At 68.1% G+C, this 23,225-nt stretch overlaps 3 protein-coding genes across 4 annotated transcripts; 1 reads left to right on the forward strand and 2 right to left on the reverse strand.

The window, feature by feature from the left end:
* Window positions 1–606: 606 nt before the first annotated feature.
* Window positions 607–13,736, forward strand: BCL2L1 (BCL2 like 1; the record flags this gene model as incomplete). 2 transcript variants are annotated; one of them, XM_082773295.1, is made up of 2 exons in its annotated part: window positions 607–1,155; window positions 11,917–13,736. In XM_082773295.1, the coding sequence occupies 2 exons, from the start codon at window positions 607–609 to the stop codon at window positions 12,052–12,054; spliced, it is 687 nt and encodes a 228-aa protein (XP_082629421.1). In that variant the 3' UTR covers window positions 12,055–13,736. The 2 variants fall into 2 exon arrangements, 1 of the variants encoding a protein (XP_082629421.1); XR_014318617.1 differs by lacking the exon at window positions 607–1,155 and adding an exon at window positions 6,524–11,261 and having other exon boundaries at window positions 11,917–12,043.
* A 1,568-nt stretch (window positions 13,737–15,304) lies between these two features.
* LOC309884418 (bactericidal permeability-increasing protein-like) lies at window positions 15,305–19,555 on the reverse strand (the record flags this gene model as incomplete). Its single annotated transcript, XM_082773365.1, has 14 exons — window positions 15,305–15,382; window positions 15,537–15,579; window positions 15,852–15,919; window positions 16,039–16,206; window positions 16,483–16,542; window positions 16,664–16,840; window positions 16,931–17,022; window positions 17,157–17,217; window positions 17,332–17,395; window positions 17,517–17,672; window positions 17,756–17,884; window positions 18,120–18,234; window positions 18,377–18,501; window positions 19,461–19,555. Coding segments are annotated over 14 exons (1,431 nt in total), but the record flags the coding sequence as incomplete, so codon positions are not given.
* Window positions 19,556–22,087: 2,532 nt separating this feature from the next.
* On the reverse strand, window positions 22,088–23,056 carry ID1 (inhibitor of DNA binding 1). The gene is made up of 2 exons (XM_082773255.1): window positions 22,671–23,056; window positions 22,088–22,378 (listed from the first exon to the last, which is right to left on the reverse strand). Exons 1-2 carry the CDS (start codon window positions 22,989–22,991, stop codon window positions 22,337–22,339), a joined length of 363 nt encoding a protein of 120 aa, XP_082629381.1. The 5' UTR covers window positions 22,992–23,056; the 3' UTR covers window positions 22,088–22,336.
* Between the last annotated feature and the right edge of the window lie 169 nt (window positions 23,057–23,225).

Below are 23,225 nucleotides of genomic sequence, written 5' to 3' on the forward strand. Positions count from 1 at the left end.
CCCCCCCCTTTATCCCCCTATCCCTTCCCTTTATGGGGTCAGAGGGACGCTGCCCTTTCGGGGCATGGCAGCGGGATGGGGATGGGGACGGGGACGGGCACCGGGGGGGGGCTGCACCGAGCCGTTAAGGCAGCACCGTTGGGCAATCCTTGGAGGGGGGGGGGGGGCAAAGAACCGGGCCCTTTAACGGGCGGGGCCGGGGGCGGCGCTGCCTCCACCTCCGCGGAGCTCCGGGGCTGGCGGAGCGGGACCGGGACCGGGGCCGCCCGCAGCTCCCGCGCAGCCGCCCGCACCCGGTGAGCCCCGGGGGTTTCGGGGACAGGGGGGAGGCTGGGGAGGGTCCCGGGGTGGTTTTGGGGTGGTTTTGGGGCGGTTTTAGGGCTGGGCGTGGAGCTGGGCGGCGATACGGGGCTCGGGGCTGCCTCCTTAACCATTTCTCTGCTCCTTAACCATTTCTCTGCTCCTTAACCATTTTTCTGCCTTCTTCCCCCCGGCGTGTGGCCCTGCGAAGGTCGGATGCTTCCCGCACCCTCCCGAGGGGGCTGATCCAGGCGCTGGTGCTGTGCTCCGGACCATGGACTCAGTGGGGGCGAGCCAGGTGTGAAAATGTCCAGCGGCAACCGGGAGCTGGTGATCGACTTCGTCGCCTACAAGCTGTCGCAGAAGGGCTACAGCTGGAGCCAGCTGGAGGAAGAAGAGGATGAGAACAGGACTGAGCTGGGGGCCGAGGCCGAGGCGGTGCTCAACGGGAGCCCCTCCTGGCACCCGCCCGCCGGCCAGGTAGTGAACGGCGCCGCCGTGCACCGGAGCGGCCTGGAGGTCCACGAGCTCGTCGAGTCGGCCGCCGTCCGGCAGGCTCTGCGAGAAGCCGGGGACGAATTCGAGCTGAGGTACCGCCGGGCTTTCAGCGACCTCACCTCCCAGCTCCACATCACCCCCGGCACGGCTTACCAGAGCTTCGAGCAGGTGGTGAACGAACTCTTCCGCGATGGGGTGAACTGGGGGCGCATCGTGGCCTTCTTCTCCTTCGGAGGGGCGCTGTGCGTGGAGAGCGTGGACAAGGAGATGAGGGTCCTGGTGGGGCGCATCGTGGCCTGGATGACCACCTACCTGAGCGACCACCTCGACCCCTGGATCCAGGAGAACGGCGGATGGGTAAGGGCTGCTCGCCGTGCTGGTGGTGGTGGTGGTGGGGGGGGGGGGCTCCCTGCGGTGTCTGCTAGCGCCTGCCCCGAGGCGTTTTGGGGTGAGCAGTGGCTGCACAACCCTTCCCCTCGCCGTCCCTAGAGCTCTGTCACAAGAGCGACGCGACGGAACAAAGAGTTCGTGCTCAGCTCCGTCCTTCCTCATCCTTTTTCCCCCCCCCCCTCCTCCTCCTCCCCGGGCTGTTACATAAGAGACCCATTTTCCGAGAGCCTTTGGAGCAGCCTCCCGTCAGCCCGGCTCCTTCTTCACGCAGCAGCCCTTGCTCTCGGGCTGTGGCATTTCACAGCGGGGAGCGCCGCTTCCTCCTCCTCCTCCTCCTCCTCTTCTTCCTCCTCCTCCTCCTCCTCCCTGAGCTGCTCCGGGCTGGCCTGCTGGGGCACCAGCCACTTCTCCATTCTGCAGACGAGCCCTTCCTCGGCTTCCACTGCGGTCGTGGTGAAGCCAAACCCCTCGGCAGCTCCCCGGGGGTGGCTCTGGGGCAGCTCCACGGGGGCTGGGGGGGGATTTTGAGGCACGGCCCCGTGCCCAGGACGGGATCTGCTGCATCCCCAGCTGCTCCTCGCCCCGCTGGGAGCGATGCTCCCGGCTGCCCCAGCAGGTGAGGCGTCGCTGTGAACGGGCAGCGTTCCCGAGATGCCTCCTGCGGCTTCCCGGGGCTGCCAGCGGGAGGTGCAGGGCCTGCAGGTGTCGGGGTTGGCTCCTGGATTCCTCCTCTGCACCTCAGGGATTCCCTCAGAGTAACCCTCAGTGGTTGTAGGGCTCAGGCTCAGTTGGTGGCACCTAAATGATGAGGAATCGGTCAGGAATCGGTGAGGAATCGCCCCCTGCGTGCCAGGAGCTGAGGTCTTTCAGCCCCTTTCATCCCCGTGCTGCAAGGAGGGGGCAGGAGCCCTGCAGCCCCGCTCCCCTTTGTAGCATCGGGGGACCCCAGGAGCCCCTCGGGGGCTCCCCAAATCCCCCCTGCCGACCCCCGGGAGCACCCAGGGCGGAGCGGGGAGCACCCAGGGCGCAGGAATTCCTGGAATGTGGCCGGCCTGGGGCACTGCCTGGGTGGGGCTGCTCAGGCAGCCCTGGGAGGAGGTTTCGATTCACAACCTGGGAGCTTCTACACTCCTCTGGCTGCCTGGATCTGGGCTGGATCTGGCCCCTTAGTGCTCTGCAGATAACCCCCCCCCCCAGGCCAAACGCCGCCCAGCTCCTTCCCCCTCCCTCCTTCCCTCCCTCCCTCCCATCTTGGGCTTTTAAAGCCTCAGATTAGGCTTGGAATTGAGCGATCCAATCGAGGTTTCCAAGCTGGTGTGGCCGTTGCTGTTAGTGACACACAGCCCGGGCTGTATCCTGGAGACCCGGGCGATAATGCAATCTGATTTTTTGTAAATGAACTCTCCGGGGGATTTAGATTAAATCACTGGTGGAAAATCACCGCTCGCTCCCTGCTCCTGCTCCTGCTCGCAGGGGGGGGGGAATGAGACACCTCCTCCCCCTCCTCCCCGCCCCCAACCCACTATGGCAGTTAAAGACTCCTCGCTTTTCTTTTTTTTTTGTGTGCGTCTGCCTCGAAATTCATTGTTTGTAGCAAATATTTGCTCAACAGATTGCGGGAGGGTCAGGACTGCTCCTCTCTTCAGCCGCCCGCCCGCTCGGGCTTTGAAGATGCCCGCCTGGATCCCTCCCGGGGGGTGTCCGGGGGATGCTTGCTGGGCTCTCCGGGCCTCCAGCTGTAGGAACGAGCTGTGGTTTGGGAGCATGCACCTCCTGGGGGACGTGCAGGCTTGATTTGGGGAGCTCAGAGCTGGAGAAAGCATTTTTTGAGGGAGGAGGGATGGTAAAACTCCGTGCAGGGCACTAACGGGGGGGTGTTTGGTCGTGGTGTCTGGCCCAGCTTTGGGTTCCCCCTCTCCCCGCAGCCTGGCACCGGGAAAGGGAACGCGAGGAGAAGCCGAGGGGGGTTCACGGGCAGCCCCGTTTGCTGTCAGCACTGAGCAGGACGCTTTCTGCAGGCAGATACTTTGACCTGGAGCGCGTCCTGCTGGCTGTAAACCTTCAACAGGAAGGGCTGGAGGCGATGGGAGGCGTCACGGGGTGTGGGGAGCCCCGGGGAGAGGGGGAGGCAGGGACCCGAGGTGCTTGGGGGTGGCAGGCAGCGCCGTGCCGGCTGCTTCGTGTGCTCGAGGAAGGGAGCTGGGCAGGAATCTGCCAGCCCTGGGCGTCCTCCTGGCTTTGCCTTTCCCTCTGGGCTGCGTCTCCCTTCAGAGCAGGGCTCAGAGCTGGAGTTTGGGGTCCTTGGGGTGGGTCTGCGAACACACAGCGAGGGCTTTGCGCTTTGCAGAGCCTGTGGGGGAGCCCAGAGCGAAGGCTTTGCATCAGGCCAGCACTGAAAGCCTGCAGGACCCCCACGGGCAGCCTGTAAGGCCCAAATCCCCACGGGCTGGGCTGGCCGAGGGGCAGGGACCCCTTGGGGGGGTCCCCGGGGCTGTCCCTGGGTGCCCCAAGCCGCTGGTGGTCCCGCGTGCCGGGCTGGACGCGTCGCGGTGCTCCACGGCGAGCTGGAAGCTGGTGGATCTGTCCGGGGAAAACCCTTTGAAGATGTCAATGCAGCCAGCTCCCGTTCTATCTTTTTAACTTTTTTTTTTTATTATTTATTATTATTTTTTTTGGTGAATGGTAGGAAATGACTCAGAGCGTGTCATCTGACAGAGCACAGCTGGGATCTCGGCCCGTGCTCTCTCGCTCCGGCCCTCTCCGCGGTTTCAGGTTGAGAGCTGGACCTCAGCTGCCAGCCCCGAGCAGGGTTTTGTGGCCCTCTGCGGCCGGCCCGGCTACAGGCACCCGGCTCCCCCCTGCACCCACCTCCTGCTGCTGAGCCTTCTGCACCCCGACATCTCCTCAGCCCCAGCTCGTCGGGCTGGGCACGTGGGAGTTTGAACCGCGGGCAGGAGCCCCGGCACGGCTGTGCCCTGTGCTCCGTGGGGCACGCAGCCACCTCCAGCTGCCCCCGAGGTGTCCCCTGTCACCACCCGGGCGTTCCCACACAGCTTTTGGGGTGTCCGGGCACCGCTGCACCCCTCTGAGCTCTCTGGCTGCAGCCGGAGGTGCCCGGTGCCTTCTGCTTTGCGCCGTGCTTGTCTCACAGCCCGCACCCTGCACCGTGCCCTTGATGTCTCCACAAATTTGGGATGCCGCCAGCTGCTGGAGGTCCCTGCAGATCTCTGGCATTCTCCCGGGGCTGCCCTGGGAACCGGGAGGCTTTTCTGCAGCCCTCCAGGAAATGCCATTGCCGTGACTTCCAGCGCCGCTTCCTGCCCGGCCGCGGCCGCATTCCTGCCGCTAGGCCACGCGGCGCACGGAAGGCCGAGTTCCCAGAGCTCTGCCTCTCGCCCCGTGTGCTTCTTCCTCCTCCTGCAGGGCCCGGGCTCTTCTCCTCGCTGCTCCTGGCCCCGTGCTGGGGTTTGGTTGCTCTCCTGGGAGGCAGCGCGGAGCTGCGGGGCTGGGAGTGCGAGCGCAGCAGCAGCGCTGGGGGGGGGTGGCGGCGTTTCCTCTCCTCCCAGGGGTGGCTGTGGGAACTGGGGCTCGTGAAGCCTTTTGAGGTGCTTTAATCCCAAAAATGGTGGTTATAAAACACCTGCCACAGCCCCAGCAAACTGCTCTGTGCTCACAGCTGCTCGGGGTAGCATCAGTCCTGATCATCCTGCTCCCCTTCAGAGGGAGCTGGGTCCCTCCCCGGGTGCTGCCGGGTCCCTGTCCGATTTTGGGTGCCTTATATCACATCCTGGAGAAGGAGCAGGGAGCTGCAGGGTGCTCTCGGCCCTGCAGAGCTGCAGCTCCCTGCTCCTGGGTGAGAAGGACGCGAGGCTCCTCGTGACCCCTCGGCTCTTGGGGGCTGAGCCAAGCGCCGAGGGATCGGCCGCGCTCTCCGGCACAGCGCTGCGTGGCAGGGGAGGGGATCACAGGATCACAGGATCACAATTTGAGGGGTCGGAAGGGGCAGGGGGAGGCAGCTCTCTGCCTGCTGACCCCGCAGCCAGCGAGGGCGATTCCCTCCCGGCTGACTCAGGGCGAAGGCACCTGCCCTGTGCCCTATTTGGGGCCGTGGTGTCCCCCGCCCTCCTGAAGGGATGTCACCAAAAACACCATTGTTCCCAGGAACTGATAACAACGGAGGCATGAAAGGGAAGCCCTCTGTGCCAGGGGCACTCCTTGGCTGGCTGCCCTGTCCTTGGACAGGGGGGAAACCCAGCTCCTGCTCCCCATCCCCACCCGGGGGGACCCTGCAGGGAGGTGGCTGCGGCTGCAGGAGCTCCGAGTCCCCCCCGGGGACACCCAGGACGGGGGTTCGGGGTCTGGTTTGTAGCCCTGTGCGAGATTTTCCCCTCGGGGGGCTGCGGGGTGGCCCCGGGGGGTTGTTGGGGGCGCTCAGCTGGGGACAGGGGTCACGCTCTGCGGCACGGGGCCAGGGCAGCGGGGGCTGAGCCGTTAGCAGATGGCTCTGGGTTGGGGTTACGGGGAGCAGGTGTGGGTTTCGGGAGGCGGCCCTTTGAGAGAGAGAGAGAGAGAGAGAGAGAGCTGGCAGTTGTGAACCCAGGAGGCCGAGCCGCCCGGCTGGGGAGCCGTGACCTAGTTGCGCCGTCAGAGCGCTCGGCTTTTCGGTGTTTTTTAGGCCTTTTTGTGTGTTTTATCCGCGCCTTTTAATTTCGCCGGCAAATAAAAAAGGCGCAGGAGGCCGAGCGGTGCCGGGAAGGGCTGGCTCTGGGTGCGAGCACCCCACGCAGCTCCTGGGGGCAGCCAGCATCCCCTCGGACACCAGCTCACGTGTAGCGGCCCCGTGCCGCCTCCCAGGATCTCAGTAAGGGAAACCCAGGCTCAGCTGCCTGCCTGCGGGGCAGCCACGACGTGGAAAATGAAGCAGAGAGCTCCCCGCGGCCACCGGGACCACGTGAGGGCTGTGCCGTGCCCTGCCGAGGGGAGCAGAGGGCTGGATCCTCCATCACCTCTCCACCAGGAGCTGATCTGGTCGCTGTCCCTGCAGCTGTGTGCCCCGTGGCAGGGCGAGTGGCTGCGTTGGAGCAGGGTGAAGTTTCGGGGGGCTTTTGGGGTGCGATTCCCCCCGGGGGGGAGCTGCTGGAGCTCCTGGCATTATTCTCATCCTGCTCAGTGCCGCGTCCTGGCGGTGCCCGCAGGCTCAGCTCCTGCTTTAAGCAGATCCCATTAGCAGCAGGCTGCTGACGGCAGCTCGCCGGGGTCACCCTTGGGACGAGGAGCCCCGGGGCAGGGAGGACGGGCTCCCCATGGGCTGCTTGATCCGGGTTGGGGTCCTGCTGGCTGCTGCCAGCCCCCTGCTCCCAGGGTGGCACCAAAAACCCCAAAGTGTGGCCACTTGGCAGCACGAGGGGGCTCTGAGGACCGAGGCTTCCCGGGGGCAGCACCCTGTGCCCACACGGAGGCCACTGCAGGAGCTGGTGGTGACCTGGTGGCTGCTCCCCAAAGGAGAAGGGAGCAATTTGGGGGCTTTCTGCCCCTCTGCAGGGCCACGAGGCCGTCCCAGTCTGGTCCATGTGCAGCTAATGCCGTGCTTTGTTCATCCCCAGGCGCTGCTGGGCCCAGCTGCACCTCGCTGTGCTTCTGTCACAGCCTGGGCTGGCAAAACCCGGGCTCCTACGGGCGCCGTGCGTGGCTGCTGCACGTGCCCCTCGTGGCCAGCTGGCTCCAAGCCTGGGCCAGCACCAGGAAGCAGAGGGTGGCCCGGGGCAGCTCCCGGGCGGTGCGTGAGGTAGGTGCTGAGAAAATGAGGGGCTGCTGCCTCCGAGTCAGCACCCGCAGCAGCCCCGTGACGCGCCAGCTCACAGGCGTTGCGCTCGCCGGCGAGCTGCTGGCTGTCATTAGGGCAGCTGACCTCATTTGGAAGCTTCCAGCGCACCAGCCGGTGATGATTTCACGGCTGGGGGAGCCCAGAGTGGGACACGAAGTCCCCTTCTCCTCCTGCACCGCCCCGAGACGTTCCCTGCCTCGGCTCCCTCCTCGCCTCCTTCCCCCTCGGCTCAGCACGGAGCCGGCTGCAAGCGAGGGCACGGCCGGCGTCGGTGGAGATTTCACGGGGGCTGACGGGAAGTGAAAACAGAATGAGCACATCTTCCTCCCCTTCCTGCCCCTCCGCCCTTTCCCCTTTTTCATTCAGGGCCGTGCAGTCGCTGCAGCCTGGCCCCAGTTGGCAACTGGGGACCTTGATGGGCGTTCGCCGGGGTGCTGGGGACGGAGGCAGGGACCCAGGGACCCGACACCCCAGGGAGCAATCCTGCTCCCAGCCCTGCTCAGGAGAGGTCTGGTAACGTTTACACACCCCAGGAGGAGATTTGGAGCAGGGTTTGGTGTGCTTAAAGGCTGTGAGGCTCACACCCAGCCCTGGCTGGGAGCTGGGCTCTGCACCCGGGCACGCCTGAGCTCCGAGCATCGTCCCCTTGGTGCAGTTCCCCCCAGAGCTCCAAGGTGCTGCGACGCTGGGGAGGAGCAGTGAGGAGACCCCAGGAGCAGTGAGGAGACCCCAGGAGCAGTGAGGAGACCCCAGAGGTCTCCAAATCACTCGGGCTCAGCAGTGTGAAATTACAACGAGAGCTCCCCCTGCCCCCCGAGCTCGCCCCCCGCACAAAAGGCAGGGGCTGTGCTGCCCGTGGGGGCTCAGACACCATCTGTCCGCCGGGGAGAGGCAGCAGAGCGGCCGCCTTTCCTCCTCCTGTGCCCCTTAATGCCCTTGGGATAACAAATCCCCAGCCCAGCAGGTGCTAATCCCCCGAGTGGATCCGGCTGGGCCCACGTGGACGGGTCCCAGATGGGGGCCTCGGTGTGGGGCCGGGGTTGCGGCACCTCTGGGAGCCCCCAGCTTGGTTTTGGGGTTCTGGGAGCGGCTCTGATGAGAGCTGGTGGTGCTGAGCCCTGCGGGGTTATTGCAGGATCCCCGGAGCCGGGGTGAGAGGAGGCTGTGCTGGTGAGGGTTTCTGCAGCTCTGTTGGGCTGCGGGCTAACCCCGGGCACCCCTGCGCTTGGTGTGGGGCTGGGCAGGGAGGAGAAGCAGGGCTGGGCCTTTTTAATGACCCCGTGGGATTTTTAATGACCCCTTTTGGAGTTGATGGCCGCATCCAGGAGAGGCAGCACCCAGGGGAGCAGAGCGGGGTGCGGCAAGCCCGGCCTTTGCCGTGGAGACGTGCAGCTGCCTCCCCGAGGTCCCTGTTAGCATCACACAGCTGGCTCCGGGTCCCTGCTGCCCCTTCTCCACCCCGTTGGCCCCATATCCCACCCCGTTGGCCCCATATCCCGTCCCCAACCTGCCCAGGGACCAGCACGGCCTCAGCACCGCAGCTCGGAGCGGTGCCGGGGCTCCTGTTGTGCTCCAGGGGCTGGCCCCGCTGCCCTCCTGAGGGTCCTGGCGTGAGACCCCACAGGTTTAGGGCCACCCACACGCACAGCAGCCGGGGTTTGTGCCCCCAGGGGGGGGTGAGCAGGGCACTGGGGACAATTCGGAGCCGTGCAGGGACCCGCCGAGCTGTGGGCACGGGATCCTCTGGCAGCGCTCGTGTTTTTGGTTCTTCCAAAAGATCTCGGCTCTGCGTTCCCCCACACACACCCCGCTGCTTCCTTCACCTGCACGCCTGGGAGCAGCACGGCCGTGTCCCCGGGGAGGTTTTGGGGAGCTGGCTCCTTTCTGGTGGGGCACAGCGAGATATTGGGGTGGGAAACAAAACCCTTTGGGACGTGCTGAGCTGCCTGCGTGGGTGCCTGTCCCCAAAACGCGCTCCCCGAGCGGGTGGCAGAGGCGGCGTGGGGCCGGGGCGCACGGCAGCAGGGTGTGCTCTCCTCCCCGTGCCCGTGAGCCATGCCCCTGGGCACAGCCCCACTCGTGTTTTCAGCTCCTCAGAGCCCCGTGCTGGTGTCCCGGTGCCTCCCCCTCCTGCACGAGGGGTGCTCGGGGTGCCCAAATCGCTGCCGCCCCCCTCCTCTGCCTCACAGGAGAGCAGATGGGGATGAACTGCTCGCATCTGCTCCCTTCACCTGCCTCGGCGCCCGGCCTTATTTGCTCAATCCCCCTTCCCAAAGCCTCGCAGCTTCTCTTGAAAGAGGAACCCGGGGCTGCGGCGGCTGGGTCGGGGTCCAGGCGGTGCCGCTGGACGGAGGCAGCTGGCAGGGAGGGGGGTGCAGGAGGCTGAAACCTTGGAGCTTCCCCTCCTGCTTTCAGGGAGGTGCCACCAGCACCGTTTGCGGCCAGCCCTCGCTGCTCTCATCGCCCCGAGACACCTCGGGGCCGCTGGCACAACGGGGTGAGAGCCTGGGAGCACCCTAGGGTGCTTGGGTGCCCTGCAACCTCGCGTCCTGCCCCGGAACAAGGCAGGGAGAGGCCACGGGCACAGCCTCCTGCTGCTTCCTCCCCGCCTGGCCAGGGCATCCTCCTCTGTGCTGTCAGCAGGGAGGGGATGTGCCGGGGCTGGTGGCAGAACACCCTGTCCTTTGGGGCGGCCCCGGGGCGATGGAGACACTGACGTGCCGCGGAGCAACTCAGGAATTCCAAATATTTCCTCCCAGATAAAGGTGACCCCGGGAGGGGGGTGTGGGGGGGAGGCCAGAAATATCAGGACGTGCCTGGGCAAGCCTGGGAGCCCGAATCTGGGGCAAAACGGGTGGAATCGGGACCGGGCACGCTGCACGGGAGCTGCAGGGCGAGGGGGGAAGCACCAGGCTGCCTCCCCTAGCCCCCAACCCGCTCCTTGGGATCCTGCTCATGGGGTGGTTCCCTGCGGGGCTGCTCCCTTCCCAGGGAAGGAGAGGGGCTCCCTCCCTCCCTCCCTTCGGCTCCTCTCCGCCTGTAGCAGCCGATAGCTCCCTGCTGGCCGCCTGCATTTATCTCTGGCTCAGCAAACACTTCCTTTTCTTAGAAACGGAGGGCTCCGAACGGGCTTCTTGGAACCGCCGTTCCCCAAGCTCCTGGGGCACGTAGAGCGCAGGAGAGGTGGCACGGAGGGACGAGGCGCTGCCCCCACGGCTCCTCTCCTGGCCCCCCCAGGACCCCAGGGACCCCCTGCTCTCCTTTGGGGACCCCCTGCTCTCCTCCGGGGACCCCCTGCTCTCCTCCAGAAACCTCAGCCCCGTGGGAGGGATGGGGGCACTTTTAGGAAGGGTCTGGCAGGAGCGGGGATGTTTGAGCCCACCAAAGCTCTCCGGGAGCGTCAGGAGCAGGGGATGCTCCTGGGTTTTTCGGGAGATGCTCCTGGGCTCTGCTCCCCTCCACGAGGGAGGATTTATCCCTAAAGGGGGAGCAGGGCCAGGCGGGTGCCCAGCTCCTGGCAGGGGGGCTTTTTTGCCTCCTGCCACGCTGCTGCTCGTCACCACCTAGCAGCAGAGGGCTTTCCCGTGCCCTAATTAAACACCACCCCCTCCCCTCCCCTTGGCTTTGGGCTCGCCTCCCGCAGCGCGGTTTTGGCCGTTTCGTTTCCGTGGCCTCCCTCCCGGGCAGGACATCACCTCCGTGAGGCTGTCTGCACCCCAAAAACGGGGCCAGGATGCACCACAACGCCTGCACGGGGTCTGGGCCAAGCAGTCAGCCCCTGGGGAGCACCGGGAACCCCTGGGGGGTTTCTGTGCCCCGGGACAAGGCTCTGGGCAGCAGCCCCCCCCCGGTGTCACTGCCCCGTGGCTCTGCTGGCAGTGGCACAGCCAAGCAGGAGGTGGAGGGCAGCCAGGGGGGGCCATGAGATGCTGGGGGCAACCTTTGGGTTTCCTGGCAGGTCCCAAAAGTCATCAGCCCCCTGCCGAGGCACCGTGCGCCTTGCTGGGAGTGTGTGGCACGGTGAGGGGGGTGCCCCGCGAGCCGCAGCCCCCCCAGGGGGGTGTGCTGGGTTATCCTGGGAAGGGATCTCCGTGCCAAGACGTGGCAGCAAGGCAGCTCCAGCCCGGCTTATCTCTGCTTTCCCAGAGCAGGCGGCTCACTGGAACTGCGGCCACTTATCGGGGAGCACGGCTCGAGGCCGGACCCCGGCTCTGGAGCTTCAAGGAGCCCCCCTTGAAGCTCCAGAAAGGTGCTTGAAGGTGCTGGGTGCTGGGAATTTGGCTTTTCTCGGGCAGGAGCGGCTGCTGTTCCTGGCCGGGCTCCTGCTCGGCCCCCGTTCAACCCCGGGAGCTCGGGCAGTGTCAGAGCAGCGACACAAATCCCAGCCCAAAAAAAAAGCAGAGCGTGCACCAGCACCGTGCTGCTGCTCCCTCGGACCACAGCAGCAGGATTCAGCCCGGCCTTCCTCCTGCTGCGATGCTCTCGGTGGTGCTTTGATCCTAATTTTAGAGAGCCCCGAGCATGTGGGGCGCTCCCTGCCCTCGTGGGGTCCTTCTTCCCAATCCTTCCTGGCACCAGCTCCTCTTTTGCCTGCTCCTGTGCTTCCCCCCCTGCCCAAACTGCGTGGTTCAGAGCAGGGAACCTTGAGGCGCCCACCACCGGGAGCCCTCCTGCTCCTTCCTCCCCATCCCCAGGCTGTGTCCCAGCCCTGGGGGGGGCTCTGCAGGACCCCTGGCACTGCCCCCAGCTGCTCCCCAGTCCCGTGGGGAGAAATGAGAGGAGCAGGCACGAGGCGAGCACCCTCTGTGCCGGGGGGGAGCCGCCCCACTGCTCGCTCCCTGCTGCGCTCCCTCCCCGCGCTCACCGCTCTCCTTTTTTTTTTCTTTTTTTCCCCCTATTTCCAGGAGCGCTTTGTGGACCTCTACGGGAACGATGCTGCTGCGGAGATGAGGAAAGGCCAAGAAACCTTCAACAAATGGCTCCTGACCGGGGCCACGGTGGCCGGAGTGCTCCTGCTGGGATCCCTGCTGAGCCGCAAGTGACCCCCGGCCCCGGGGGGCGGCTGCGCCTTCACCGCCACAGCCACTACACGGGCTCCCGAGCAACCCCCCCCCCCCGGGGGCAGCCCCTGCTCCTCACCTCGCGCCTCCAGCTCCTTTTCTCCCAGCTCCTCTAGATTTGACCGTTCCGTTGTGTTTTCGGGGCGCCGAGGCCACGGCAGCGCCTTCAGCCGCCAGCTCCCCGGCACCGGGGAGATCCGGGCAGCCTCGGGGTAAGGGGGGGTGTGTGTGTGTGTGGGGGGGGAAGGTGCTGGCTAGAAGGCGCCCCAGCCCTGCAGGGTCCCTTTAGATGACTTTGAAGAGAATAAACAGACTTATTTTTGCATGTGTGGGTGCGTGCGTGTGTGTAGATGTGTCGCTAAGATAAGGATCCCCCCAGCCAGAGCCAGGGGCTGGGGGCGTGCTCCCAGGGGATGGGGGGGGGGGGCACAGAGCTGAGACCCTCCCCGTCCCCTCGCCCAGGACGGTGCCAGGAGGAGGCTGAGGCTGAAGCTGAGGGTGGGGGGCTCCGAGCTCGCCCACCAGCCCCCTGCTACCCCCCCCGGGAGCTGAGGCCACCCCATGGGTGCTGAGGGTGGTGCGCCAGGGGGAAGGGGCCTTCCTCTCCTCCCCCCCCTCCTCCTCCTCCTCCTCCTCCTCCTCCTCCTCCTCCTTTTCCCTCCTCTCCCTCCGCTCGGGGTTGCTGTGTGGCTCTGCATGCCCCCCGTTGTCCCCCCCCCCCCCATGTCCTTCCCTCCCCACTTGTCCCCGCTCTTCGCTTTGGGGCCAGGACGGAGGCAGGCGAGGGGGCAGAGTGCTTTGCCCCCCCCCAGCAGAGCAGGGACACACGAGGGGCTGCAGCACCCCAGCACCTTCCAGCACCTTCCAGCACCTTCCAGCACCTTCCAGCACGCAGGAACAGAGCGGGGAGGCGAAAGGGGCAGGGGGAGCAGGACCCCATAGTGGGGGGGGGCTGCCGGGACAGGACCCGTGGCGGGGAAGGGGCTGCAGCAGGCGAGGCCCCGGGAGCAGCAGCCACGGGATCAACGTGGGATCCAGTGCCTGGGATCCAGTGCCTGGGATCCAGTTTATGGGATCCAGCGTTGCCCCCCCGGTGGCTGCCAGTCCCCGTAGGGCAGGCAGAGGGGTCCGAGCCCCCCCCGGCGTGGCTGTGACGGGTGCGAGAGGTGCGAGAGGTGCCCGAGGTGCCCGGCTTCCCCCCCACACCCCCTGCGCTGCTCCCACCCCGAAGCATCCCCTGGTTTTTGGGATGGCAGCGGGGCCGTCCCCTTGGGGTTGGGGGGGGGCTGCTCCGTGCGCGTGGCGCCCCGCGCTCTGCTGTACATATCCGAGTAGTTTTTAATTCCTTTGTGAATACTCTTAATGCTATTTTTGTTATCTGTACGTCTGTATTTATGTCTGGTGCCGTGCTCCGCGGAGACCCCCCGGGGCGGGCTGGGGTCGGAGGCCGGGCTCCTCCGCTGTAAGGGAGCACCCGAGAGAGTGGGGTGAGAGCAGCAGGGGTGAGGGGGGGGACACGACCCTTTTCTGGGACCCCCCTCGCCCCCTGATTTCCCCCCCCCCGGCCGCCTGCTCAGGATCCGCTCCCCGCGCGCCGCAGGGCGAGCGCCGAACGCTTCGGTGTGCAGGTGGAGGTGAGGCCACAAATAAACTCTGTCGGTGGAGCCGCTGCTGCTGTGCTGTGGTTTTTTTTTGGGGGGGTGCCACGCTGCGGGGGTCTTCGGGGGAGGCTGAGCAGGAGTCGGGACCCTCCTGTCCCCCCCTATCCCCCCCTGTCCCCTCCTGTCCCCTCCTGGGGGTCACGGCTGTCCAAGGGGGCCGGGATGGTGCTGGGCAGGGTCGGGGGGGGGCCAGCTCCCCATCCCTGTGGTTCCACCAGGACAACCCCATGCCCGTCCCGTTCATTTCTCGCTGGGACCGGGCTCCTGCGCCCGTCCTCGCCCCAAATCTTCGCTCCTGTGCCCATCCCCGTTTGGGGACATGGGGCCAGGGCGCTGCGCCAGGCTCCGGGCTGGGGCAGGCGTTGGTTTTGGGGGTGGACACGGGAAGGGGACCCCCCCCGGGCTCAGCATGGCAGGCAGAGGGTTGGGGTGCTGTGGCTGGGCTGGGAGGGTTTGGAGCCCCCATCCCACAGCAGAACCCCCCCCACCCTGCACCACTGTCCCTGGGGGGGGCTCATCCTGGGGAAAGGTTGGGCACGGGGACAAGGACAAGGACAGGGACAAGGACAAGGACAGGGACAGGGACAAGGACAAGGAGAAGGACAGGGACACCCCCTCTGAGGATTCTGCAAGCCCTGGTTTTTTTTTGGGGGGGGGGTTTGAGCCCGGCCCCCTCCCGCTGCCCCCAGCTCTGGCTCCTGCTGCCGGTGCGGCGGAGCCGTGGCCACGGGCTCCATCCCGCGGGCGAGACGGGAGCTGCGGGTGCCGGGACACCGGGGGGGGGGTGCGGGACCCCAGGCCCTGACACCCCCCTGCCCTGACACCCCCCAGCCCGTGGGGTGGCCGCGACCCCCCCCCAAGGCACTGCAGAAGCCCCCCGGGGATGTCCCCACGTGGAGCTGGGGGACAGGGACACGGCTGGGGGGGCTGGGGGGGGCTCCAGGTTGAGCCATGGGTGGGGTGAAATCCCTGCTGGACCCCCCCCCAAAATGGGGACGGGGATGGGGACGGGGATGGGGTCCGCGGGTCCCCGGCAGCAGCGGGTCTCAGGGCTCGTACTGCAGGTCCGTGGCGAGGAGCAGGAAGCCCTGGGTGGAAAACGGGGTGAGATTTTGGGGGGGGGGACACACGGTGACACCGGGGGTGAGGGGACGGGGGTGGCACCCACCTCGTGCAGCGAGAGGCGCGGGTGCACCAGGCTGAGGCCGCGGGGGGTGGGCAGCGGGACCCCCGACCGGAGACGCTCTGGGGGGGGACAGCGGGGCCGTGAGCGGGACGGACCCAAAACAGAGCCAAAACAGACCCAAAACAGACCCAAAACAGACCCAAAACGGACCCAAAACGGACCCGAAACAGACCCAAAACAGACCCAAAATGGACCCAAAACAGACCCAAAACAGAGCCAAAACAGACCCAAAACGGACCCGAAACAGACCCAAAACAGACCCAAAATGGACCCAAAACAGACCCAAAACAGACCCAAAACGGACCCAAAACAGACCCAAAACAGACCCAAAACAGACCCGGGACAGCCCAGGGGGGCATCCAGGGTTTGGTGGGGGCGGTGAGGGGGGGTCACACTCACTGTTCGCCCAGGGCACCCCGAAAAGCCACAGCCCGAATTTCAGCACGTTCTCCAGCTTCTTCACCTGCGGCACACGGCGAGCCCTGAGCCTGGGGGGGGGGCTTGCACCGAGCTGTGCCCCCCCCCCCAGCCCCCAGCCCCCAGCCCCCTGCTCCCGGCTGTGCTGGGGTCCCCCCCGCTCCCCTATAGCCCCCCTGTAGCCCCCCGTGGTTGCTCACCTGCAGCGGCCCCACCTGCGAGGTCACCTGCGCCACGCTGAGGCTGGAGGAGAGATTGGGGTCAGCAGCGGGCAATGGGGTGGGGGCTGTGTCCCTGTGTCCCCCCCCCCATAGGGCAGGGAGGGGATGGGATGAAGCCAGCAGGGCCGGGAGCCCCAACCCCACAGCGGCTCCAGCTCAGGACCCGAGCACGGATGAGAGCCGGGGGCAGGAGGAAACGGCCCCAGGGAGGGAAATGGTCAGAGGGGGAGGATGGGGGGGGCTTCGTGGGGGTGTCCCGGGGGGCACGGACCCAGCGTGGGGCTGGGGTCTCACCTCGTCAGCCGCACGGTGCCCCCCAGCCTGTTCCCAGTGATGCTCGGCTTCCCCGTCACGTTGGCGTCCTGCAGCGAGAGGGGACGTTGGGGAGAGCGGGGCAGTGCCTCCAGCACCCCACAGGGCCCCAGTAAGACCCCAGTAAGGCCCCAGTAAGACCCCAGCCCCCCCGGGGCCATGCACTCACGATGTCCAGCAGGAAGACGGGCAGGCGGGTGGCGTTGGGCAGCACCACAAAGGCCTCGGCGGAGCCGTAGAGGGTCCCGTGCAGGGCGTCGGGGTGGCAGGAGAGCAGGGGCTGCCGGCGGGCAGAGAGCTGCAGCTCCATGGGCAGGTCGGGGAAAAGCTCCTGCAGCTGGGGGGGGGCGAGGGCAGGGCTGGCACCGAGCCCCCACAGGCACCCAGCACCACCCTGACCCCATCAGCACCCTGCCCTGGGGGCGCAACGCTCCATCCTGCCCCCAATCACCCCCCCCGTGCCCCGTCCCTGCACCCCCTCCGATGTCTCCCCTGCCTCCATCTCCTCCCACCCCTCTCATGCCCTCCCCATCCCATCCCAAGTTCCTGACCCCATATCCGAACCCTCCCGCAGCCCACCCCGTGTCCCCTTTTCCCCCCCTTCACCACCCACCTGCTGGGAGAAGCCCCCCAAGCTCTTGGTGCTCAGCTGGATGGGGAAGCGCCGCGGGAGCTGGAAGGCAGCAGAGGGGCCGGGTGCTGGTTGAGCGGGGTGGGGGAGGCCACGGGACCCCCTCCCCAGCCAGGGTTTTGCGGGGCAGCAGCGCCGTGCGGTGCCGGAGCCCCCCCCGTACCGCCTCGCCGGAGATGTTCCTGCGCAGGGCCCCGGCCGTGAAGTACACGAAGGCGGCGGAGTTGGCCACGAATTCGGTGAGGGCGAGCAGCACCATGGGCTCGCGCGCCTCGGGCAGCCCCACGGGTTTGGGAGAGAAGGGGCTCTGCCAGCGCCTGCCCACCCCGAAGAACTCGCCCTGCGTGGACAGACGGATGGACAGATGGACATCGGGATCAGTCTGGACCCCCCCCTCCCCAAGAACTTTCCCCCCCGGGGTTGGCACCACCTTGAGGCTGACGTCCCCGTGCTCCGCGGTGATGTCCGGGCGGCCCAGCAAGGAGAGGTCGATGGCAGCGAAGGGGTCGAGCTGGGGGGACACTGCAGGTGGCAGGGACGTGTTGGGGATGGGATGGGACGTCCTCCTGCCACCCCAGCCCCACAGACACGGGGCTGAAGGGGTCCCACAGACCCCTCCGGGCACCATCCCCCAGCCCTGCTCCCCCAGCTCCCACCTCTCATGCGCTTTAGGGAAGCCTCCATCCTGCTGATGCTCTTCTCAAGCTCGACGCAGAGCTGGAAGCAGAGCCGGGCATCAGGGAGCAGCCCCAAAATGGGGTCCCCGAGCTCCTGGCTGGGCTGGGGGGGGCACAGAGCCGGAGCCACCAGCAGCAGCAGGGCAGCGCTCACCTGCTTGTTCAGCTGCTGCCGCAGGGTCCTTTGGAACAGCGGCACCAGGAGGTTGTAGAGCCAGCTGAGGGGCACAGAGCAGGGAGGAGGGTCCTCAGCTCACCCCCAACCTCTCCAACACCCCCACCCTCACCCCAGGGATACGGGGGGCATCCCCGTGATGGCAGCAGGGCGCCCGGCGTCACCTCTGTCCCCGGTGAAACTCCAGGTGCAGGTCGGTGCCGCGGGCATCGCAGCCGGCGGCCCACACGGCGGGGCGGCCGCCCTCGTCCACGCTCAGCCCCAGCACCACTGCCACGGCCAGGTCGGCCACGCGAAGCTGCACCACGCCGCTGTCCTGGCTGGGGGACGCGGGGGGTGAGCACGGGGCCAGGGAGGGGGACCCCCATCCTCGTCCCCGCGCCCAAAGCGGGTGAGGACTCACAAGGTGCCCAGCTGCGCGCTCCAGTCGGCGCTGAGCTGGATGCGGGCGCCCTGCACCGCCAGCCGCACGCCCACGTCCTCGGCGAAGCCCACGGAGGAGTCGTTCATCTGCAGGTCCTGGATGTGGATCCTGGGCACAACGGGCAGCCGGGGAGCATGGCAGGGCGCAGAGGGGACGGGAACGGGGATTGGGACAGGGATGGGGACAGGGATGGGATGGGATGGGGATGGGGATGGGATGGGGATGGGGATGGGGATGGGGATGGGGATGGGGATGGGGATGGGGATGGGGATGGGGATGGGGATGGGGATGGGGATGGGGATGGGGATGGGGATGGGGATGGGGCTGCAGTGGTGGCTCTTACCGGGGCACGCTGTACTGGATCTCCCCCAGCAAGGGGGGCTGGTAGGAGCCCTGCAGGTTCAGCTCGTGCTCCTTCTGCAGCTGTGACCGCAGCAGCTCCAGCCCAAAGTGCCGGCCTGGGGCAGGGCAGGGAGGCTCAGGGCTGGTGCCAGAGCACCCAGGGGTGCTGCTGGGCTCAGGCCATCCCCGGGATCTGGACGTGGTCCCTGGGGTGCCCCACAAGTCCCCCTTTTTCCCCTTCCCACCCCAGGCACCCACCGTACTCCAGGGCCCTCTGGGTCACCCGGCCCTTGATGCCAGGGCTGGAGCCGGTGGCAGGCGAGCAGGCGGCCGGCAGGAGCAGGAGGCAGAGCAGCGCCAGGGCCGAGCCCCTCGGTGGGCATCTGGGAGCCGAGAGCCCCCCCTCAGCCCTGGGGCAGCTGCAGGACCTGGGGGCTGGAGCAGAGGACATGGCTGAGCCCCCGACCCGCTCCCCGGCCTTATATCGGGGCGCCCCGGGGCTGACATCAGCTCCCCGTGCGCACGCCGGGGACACCGCGGTGCGCCGGCCGCTGAAAGCCCGACCTTGCCCAACGCGTGAGTCAGAGGGGAAGCCGTTCCCCCGCTGTTCCCCGTCCTGGGAGCGCAGGAAGGAGAGGGTCCCCCCACGGCGTCACAGCCGGCCGCAGGTTGCGTGGGACCGGGGACACCTCTGCCCTCGTGTCCCGGTGGTAAGTGGGGGGTTTGGTGGTGCCACGGCCCCCCCCCCGGGGCTCCCGCTGTGCCCAGCAGCAGTGCGAGGGGACAGGAGGATGGCAGAGCAAGGGGATGGGGTGAAAAGGAGCAGGGGGATGTGGCAGGGCTGTGGCAGGGGAGGGGGCTCAGCCCACGTGGGGATGTTCCCAGTTTGGGGCCATGTGGGGTCACCCAAAGGCTCCGGGGGGGTAGGGGAGCGCTGGGGACACGGCCGGACCACAGAGTGACGAGAAGCCAGGGGCAGGCAGAGCACGAGCAGAACTCTGCGGTCCCTCCGAAAGCCCCGTCCAGCAGGAAGGAGCCGTGCGGGCAGACGGCGGCCCCTGGGCTGGGGAAAACCCCCCCTGGGTCCGGGCAGCGGCTGCCTGGGGAGCGGGGCCGTGGGTGCTCAGCTGCCTGCCTGGGGACAGCCCATGGCCAGGGTCCCATCCCAGCCCCACGAGGGACACGGGACCCTCGGCCAGCCCCGCTGCATGACCACAGCCCCACACAGCGCACCTCATGGCCCCCTCAGGACCCCACTTGCCCCAGACCCCACGGCAGCAGCGATGTCCCCAGCGCCCAGCAGCGTCCCAAAGGCCAGCCCAGCCACCAGCCCCGTGCCCACCCCGACCCCTCCACCCGTGGGTGCCCCATCCCGGGCCCATCCTCACCGTGGCAGGCGGTGGCGGTGCCCCCCGGCGCGGGGGCCGTGGGTCCCATCGCGGGTCCCGTTTCCATCATCTCCCCCAGGGCTGCGAGTGGCAGCAGGGCCCCGTGCCGCCAGTGGCCATCCCGGGGCAGCCAGGCTGGTCGGACCAGAACCTCACCCAGGTCCCCGTGTCCCTAATCCCTTCCGGGATGAGTCAGGTCCCCGCCGCAGCACCCAGGGATTTGTTGGGGCGCGGGTGCCCGCAGGGACCCGGCCTTCCCCGGGGCTTTCCTGCAGATCCTGGCACGGCCGCATCCGGCACACGGGCACGTGGCAGAGCTCAGCCCAGCCCCACAAGTCCCATCCTCGGCTCTCCGAGCGTCCCCAGAGGTGCCACAGCCCCCATACACGGACCCATGGGGTGGAGGACAGCGGTGTCGTGGGGCGAGGGCACCGGGATGGGGTGGGAGCAGAGATGTGGGGCAGCGGGACACGGTGCCACGCGGGGAGCCCTGCTCCCCTGGGTGCCACGCACAAAGCCCAGCTCCCAAAGGTGCCATGCGTGAAGCCCTGATCCCCAGGGTGCCACGCAGGGATCCCTGCTCCCTAGGGTGCCACGCACAAAGCTCTGCTCCCTGGGGTGCCACGCACAGAGCCCTGCTCCCCAAGGTGCCACGCATGAAGCCCTGATCCTCAGGGTGCCACGCAGGGATCCCTGCTCCCTAGGGTGCCATGCGCAGAGCCCTGCTCCCCTGGGTGTCCCCCCACACACAGCCCTTGTCCCCAGGGTGCCATGCAGGAATCCCTGCTCCCCGGGGTGTCCCACACAGAGCCCAGCTCCCTGGGGTGTCCCACACAGAGCCCTGCACCCCAGGGTGCCACGCACAGCGCCCAGCTCCCCGTGGCTCCATCCCCGTGCCCCGCACCCCTTGGCACGGCTGCGGCGGCTCTGCTGGAGCCCGGCACGGCCCCGCTGCCCCTTGCAGCCCCCAAAATCCCCCCAATAAAGCCGGGCCGGGCCGTGCCCCCCCCTCCCCGGGCCCGGCCGTGCAGTGCGGGCAGACACCGGGAGGGGGACCCAGCGGCACGGCCACGGCAGCGCCGCGCTCCCGGGGCTGGGACGGAGCCTGGAGGGGCCGGGGCGGCGATGGAGGGGGCCGGGGGTGCTGGGGGGGGGGGTCCTGGTGGGTGCTGGAGGGGAGCCAGGGGATGTCGGGGGGGGTGCTGGGCCGGTGGATGGGTTCATCCAGTGGGGTCCGCAGCCCCCGGCACCCCCCCGGTGCGTCCCTGCTGCTGCCCCAGCCGGGACAGGGCCGGGGGGGGGGGCTGAGCCGAGCCGTGCCCGTGCCGTGCCCCCTGGCACCCTGCAGACCCCCCCCCCAAAGGAAGGGGAACCCTGCGGGACCCCCACCTCAGCCGGGAGCCCCCCAGCCCGGCCAGCCCCGGACCCTCTGCCCCCATCTGCCCCCATCCCCGGGCACGCAGCACCCGGGGGGGGCTGTGTCAGGGGTGGGGGCGCAGGCAGAGCCCCCAGACCCCGCTTTGTCCCCCCAGCCCCCCGGGAAGGGCCGGGCACGGTGGCTCCAGCCCCGAGGGGGGCTCCTGAGTCACGGGGCAGCCTCCTGGGTCCTGGGGCACCCACAGCTGGGGGGGTTGCACAACCCCGGCCACGAAACTTCCTTCTGCTGCTGGGGGCTGCTCCGTGTCCCCAGGGCTGCTCCATGTCCCCAGGGCTCCTCTGTGTCCCCAGGGCTGGCACCAGCACCCTGGGGCCCGCAGGAGCTGCAGCTCCGGGCAGCCCACGGTGGGGACTGTCCCTCAGGGTAGCCCACGGGGGGGGCTGTCCCACGCCGTGTCCCCTGCCCAGTCACGGTGTGTGAGTTATGGGAGGCCACGGGCAGCCCTGCGGGGAAGTGGGGCGAGGGCAGGCCCCGGAGATGTCCCTGGGCAGCTCACCCCATGGCACCCACCCCTGGAGACACGTCCCAGCACTGGGGGGGAAGCAGCTGCCCCCCTGCGCCTGCCCAGGGGTCCCCTCTCAGCCTCAAACCATACCACAGCCTGGGGAGCTGGAGCAGGCTGTGCCCCCCCCCAGTCCCTGCTGGGGGGCAGCAAGGACACAGCCCCCATGGGCAGGGTGCTGGGATGGGGATGTGCCACTTGCAGCCCCCCCCCCGCCACATAAACTCACTGCAGGGATCCCCAACCAGCCCCGTCCCTGCCTTCTGAGCCCCCCCATGCCCTAGAGGGGGGTGTGAGGAGACCCCCCCAGAGCTCCCAGCCCCAGAGGGGGGGCACAGGGAGATGGCAGGGCATAGCCACCCCCGGGTGTGCCTCCCCCCGGGGCTCAATGCCCACTGCCCCGTGCTGGGGGGGGTCACTCACACACAGCCTCTGCCCCACAGCACCCCAGTACCACCAGTAGAGGGGCCAGCCCAACTGGGACCCCCCTCACTACACCCCCCTAGCCCAGGACGGGCTCCTATGGGACTCCTGATGCGTGCCCAGGCTCTGGGGGCAAGCCAGGAGGGATCCACCCGCCCCCCCCCCCAAAAAAAAAAAAAAAAGCCCCGTGCAATGCAGCCACGAAGAAGACGCGTGCCTGGTAATCAGGGCTTGTTTAATAACAAAACTCCAGCTATTGTAGAACAATATTCTCCAGCATCATTGTAATATACAATACAGGGAATGCTCTCAGCAATCTGAGAAGGTTACGATCCGAAGCCCCCGGGTTGGGGGGGTGTGGTGGGGGGGCCCTGGCTGCAGCCCCGCAGCTTTGGGCCCCATCCGTGCCCGGGGGTCTCATCCGGAGCGCGGCGCTGGGGGGGGGTCCCGGTAGGTCCGTGGAGGTCTCAGCGGCACAGGATGCGGTCGGCAGCGGGCATGCACGGAGCCTGCGGGAACGGGAACGGAGAGGGCGGTCAGTGCTGCTCGGGGACCGGGGGGGGGAAAAACAAGGGGGTGACGGTGTGGGGGGGGCGCCCAGGGACCAGGGGGGGTGGTGGAGGGGCCGTCCCGGGAAAGGGGGCAGCGGAGGGGGGCGGCCGGGGGGAGAAGGGGGAAAAGGGGGAAAAGGGCCCGGGGGGAGAAGGGGGAAAAGGGGGAAAAAGGGGAAAAAGGGCCCGGGGGGAGAAGGGGGACCCCGGGGCCGGGCAGGGCTCGGGGCAGCCCCGGCACCGCACTCACCTCGGGGGGCTCGGCGGCGTTGGGGGGCCGGGGGGGCCCGGGCTGCAGCGCGAGCTGCAGGTCCCAGATGTAGTCGATGACATGCTGCAGCAGCTCCACCTTGGACACCCTCCGGTGCCGGGGCAGGGTGGGCACCAGCGCCCGCAGGCGCGAGTAGCAGCCCTTCATGTCGTACAGCAGCGCGGCCGCCGCTTGCTCAGCCGCGATCGCTCCCGGCCCCGGCCCCGGCCCGCAGCGGGCGGCTTCCCCGGGCCTCACCGCCTTCAGCGCCCCGCCGGGACCGGCGGGCAGCGGGGACGGGGCGACGGCGGCGACCTTCATGGCGAGCGGGCGGGCGGCGGAGCGGAGCGCGGCGCGGCGGGCGGCGCTAGGACCCTGCGGGCGGCCGTGGGAGCGCTGCGCCCCGCCGCGCCGCGCCGCGCCAATTATAGAGCGCCGCCGAAGGGGGGCGGGGCCGCGGGGAGAGAGGCAGCCAATGGCGATGCAGAAGGGGCGGGGCCGGCGGCGGCCGCCCCATTCATGCGCCCCGAAGGGCAGAGCCTTAAAGGGGCCGCA

This window comes from Aythya marila (assembly GCF_965140915.1).
Source record: "Aythya marila genome assembly, chromosome: 16".
Taxonomy (NCBI): domain Eukaryota; kingdom Metazoa; phylum Chordata; class Aves; order Anseriformes; family Anatidae; genus Aythya; species Aythya marila.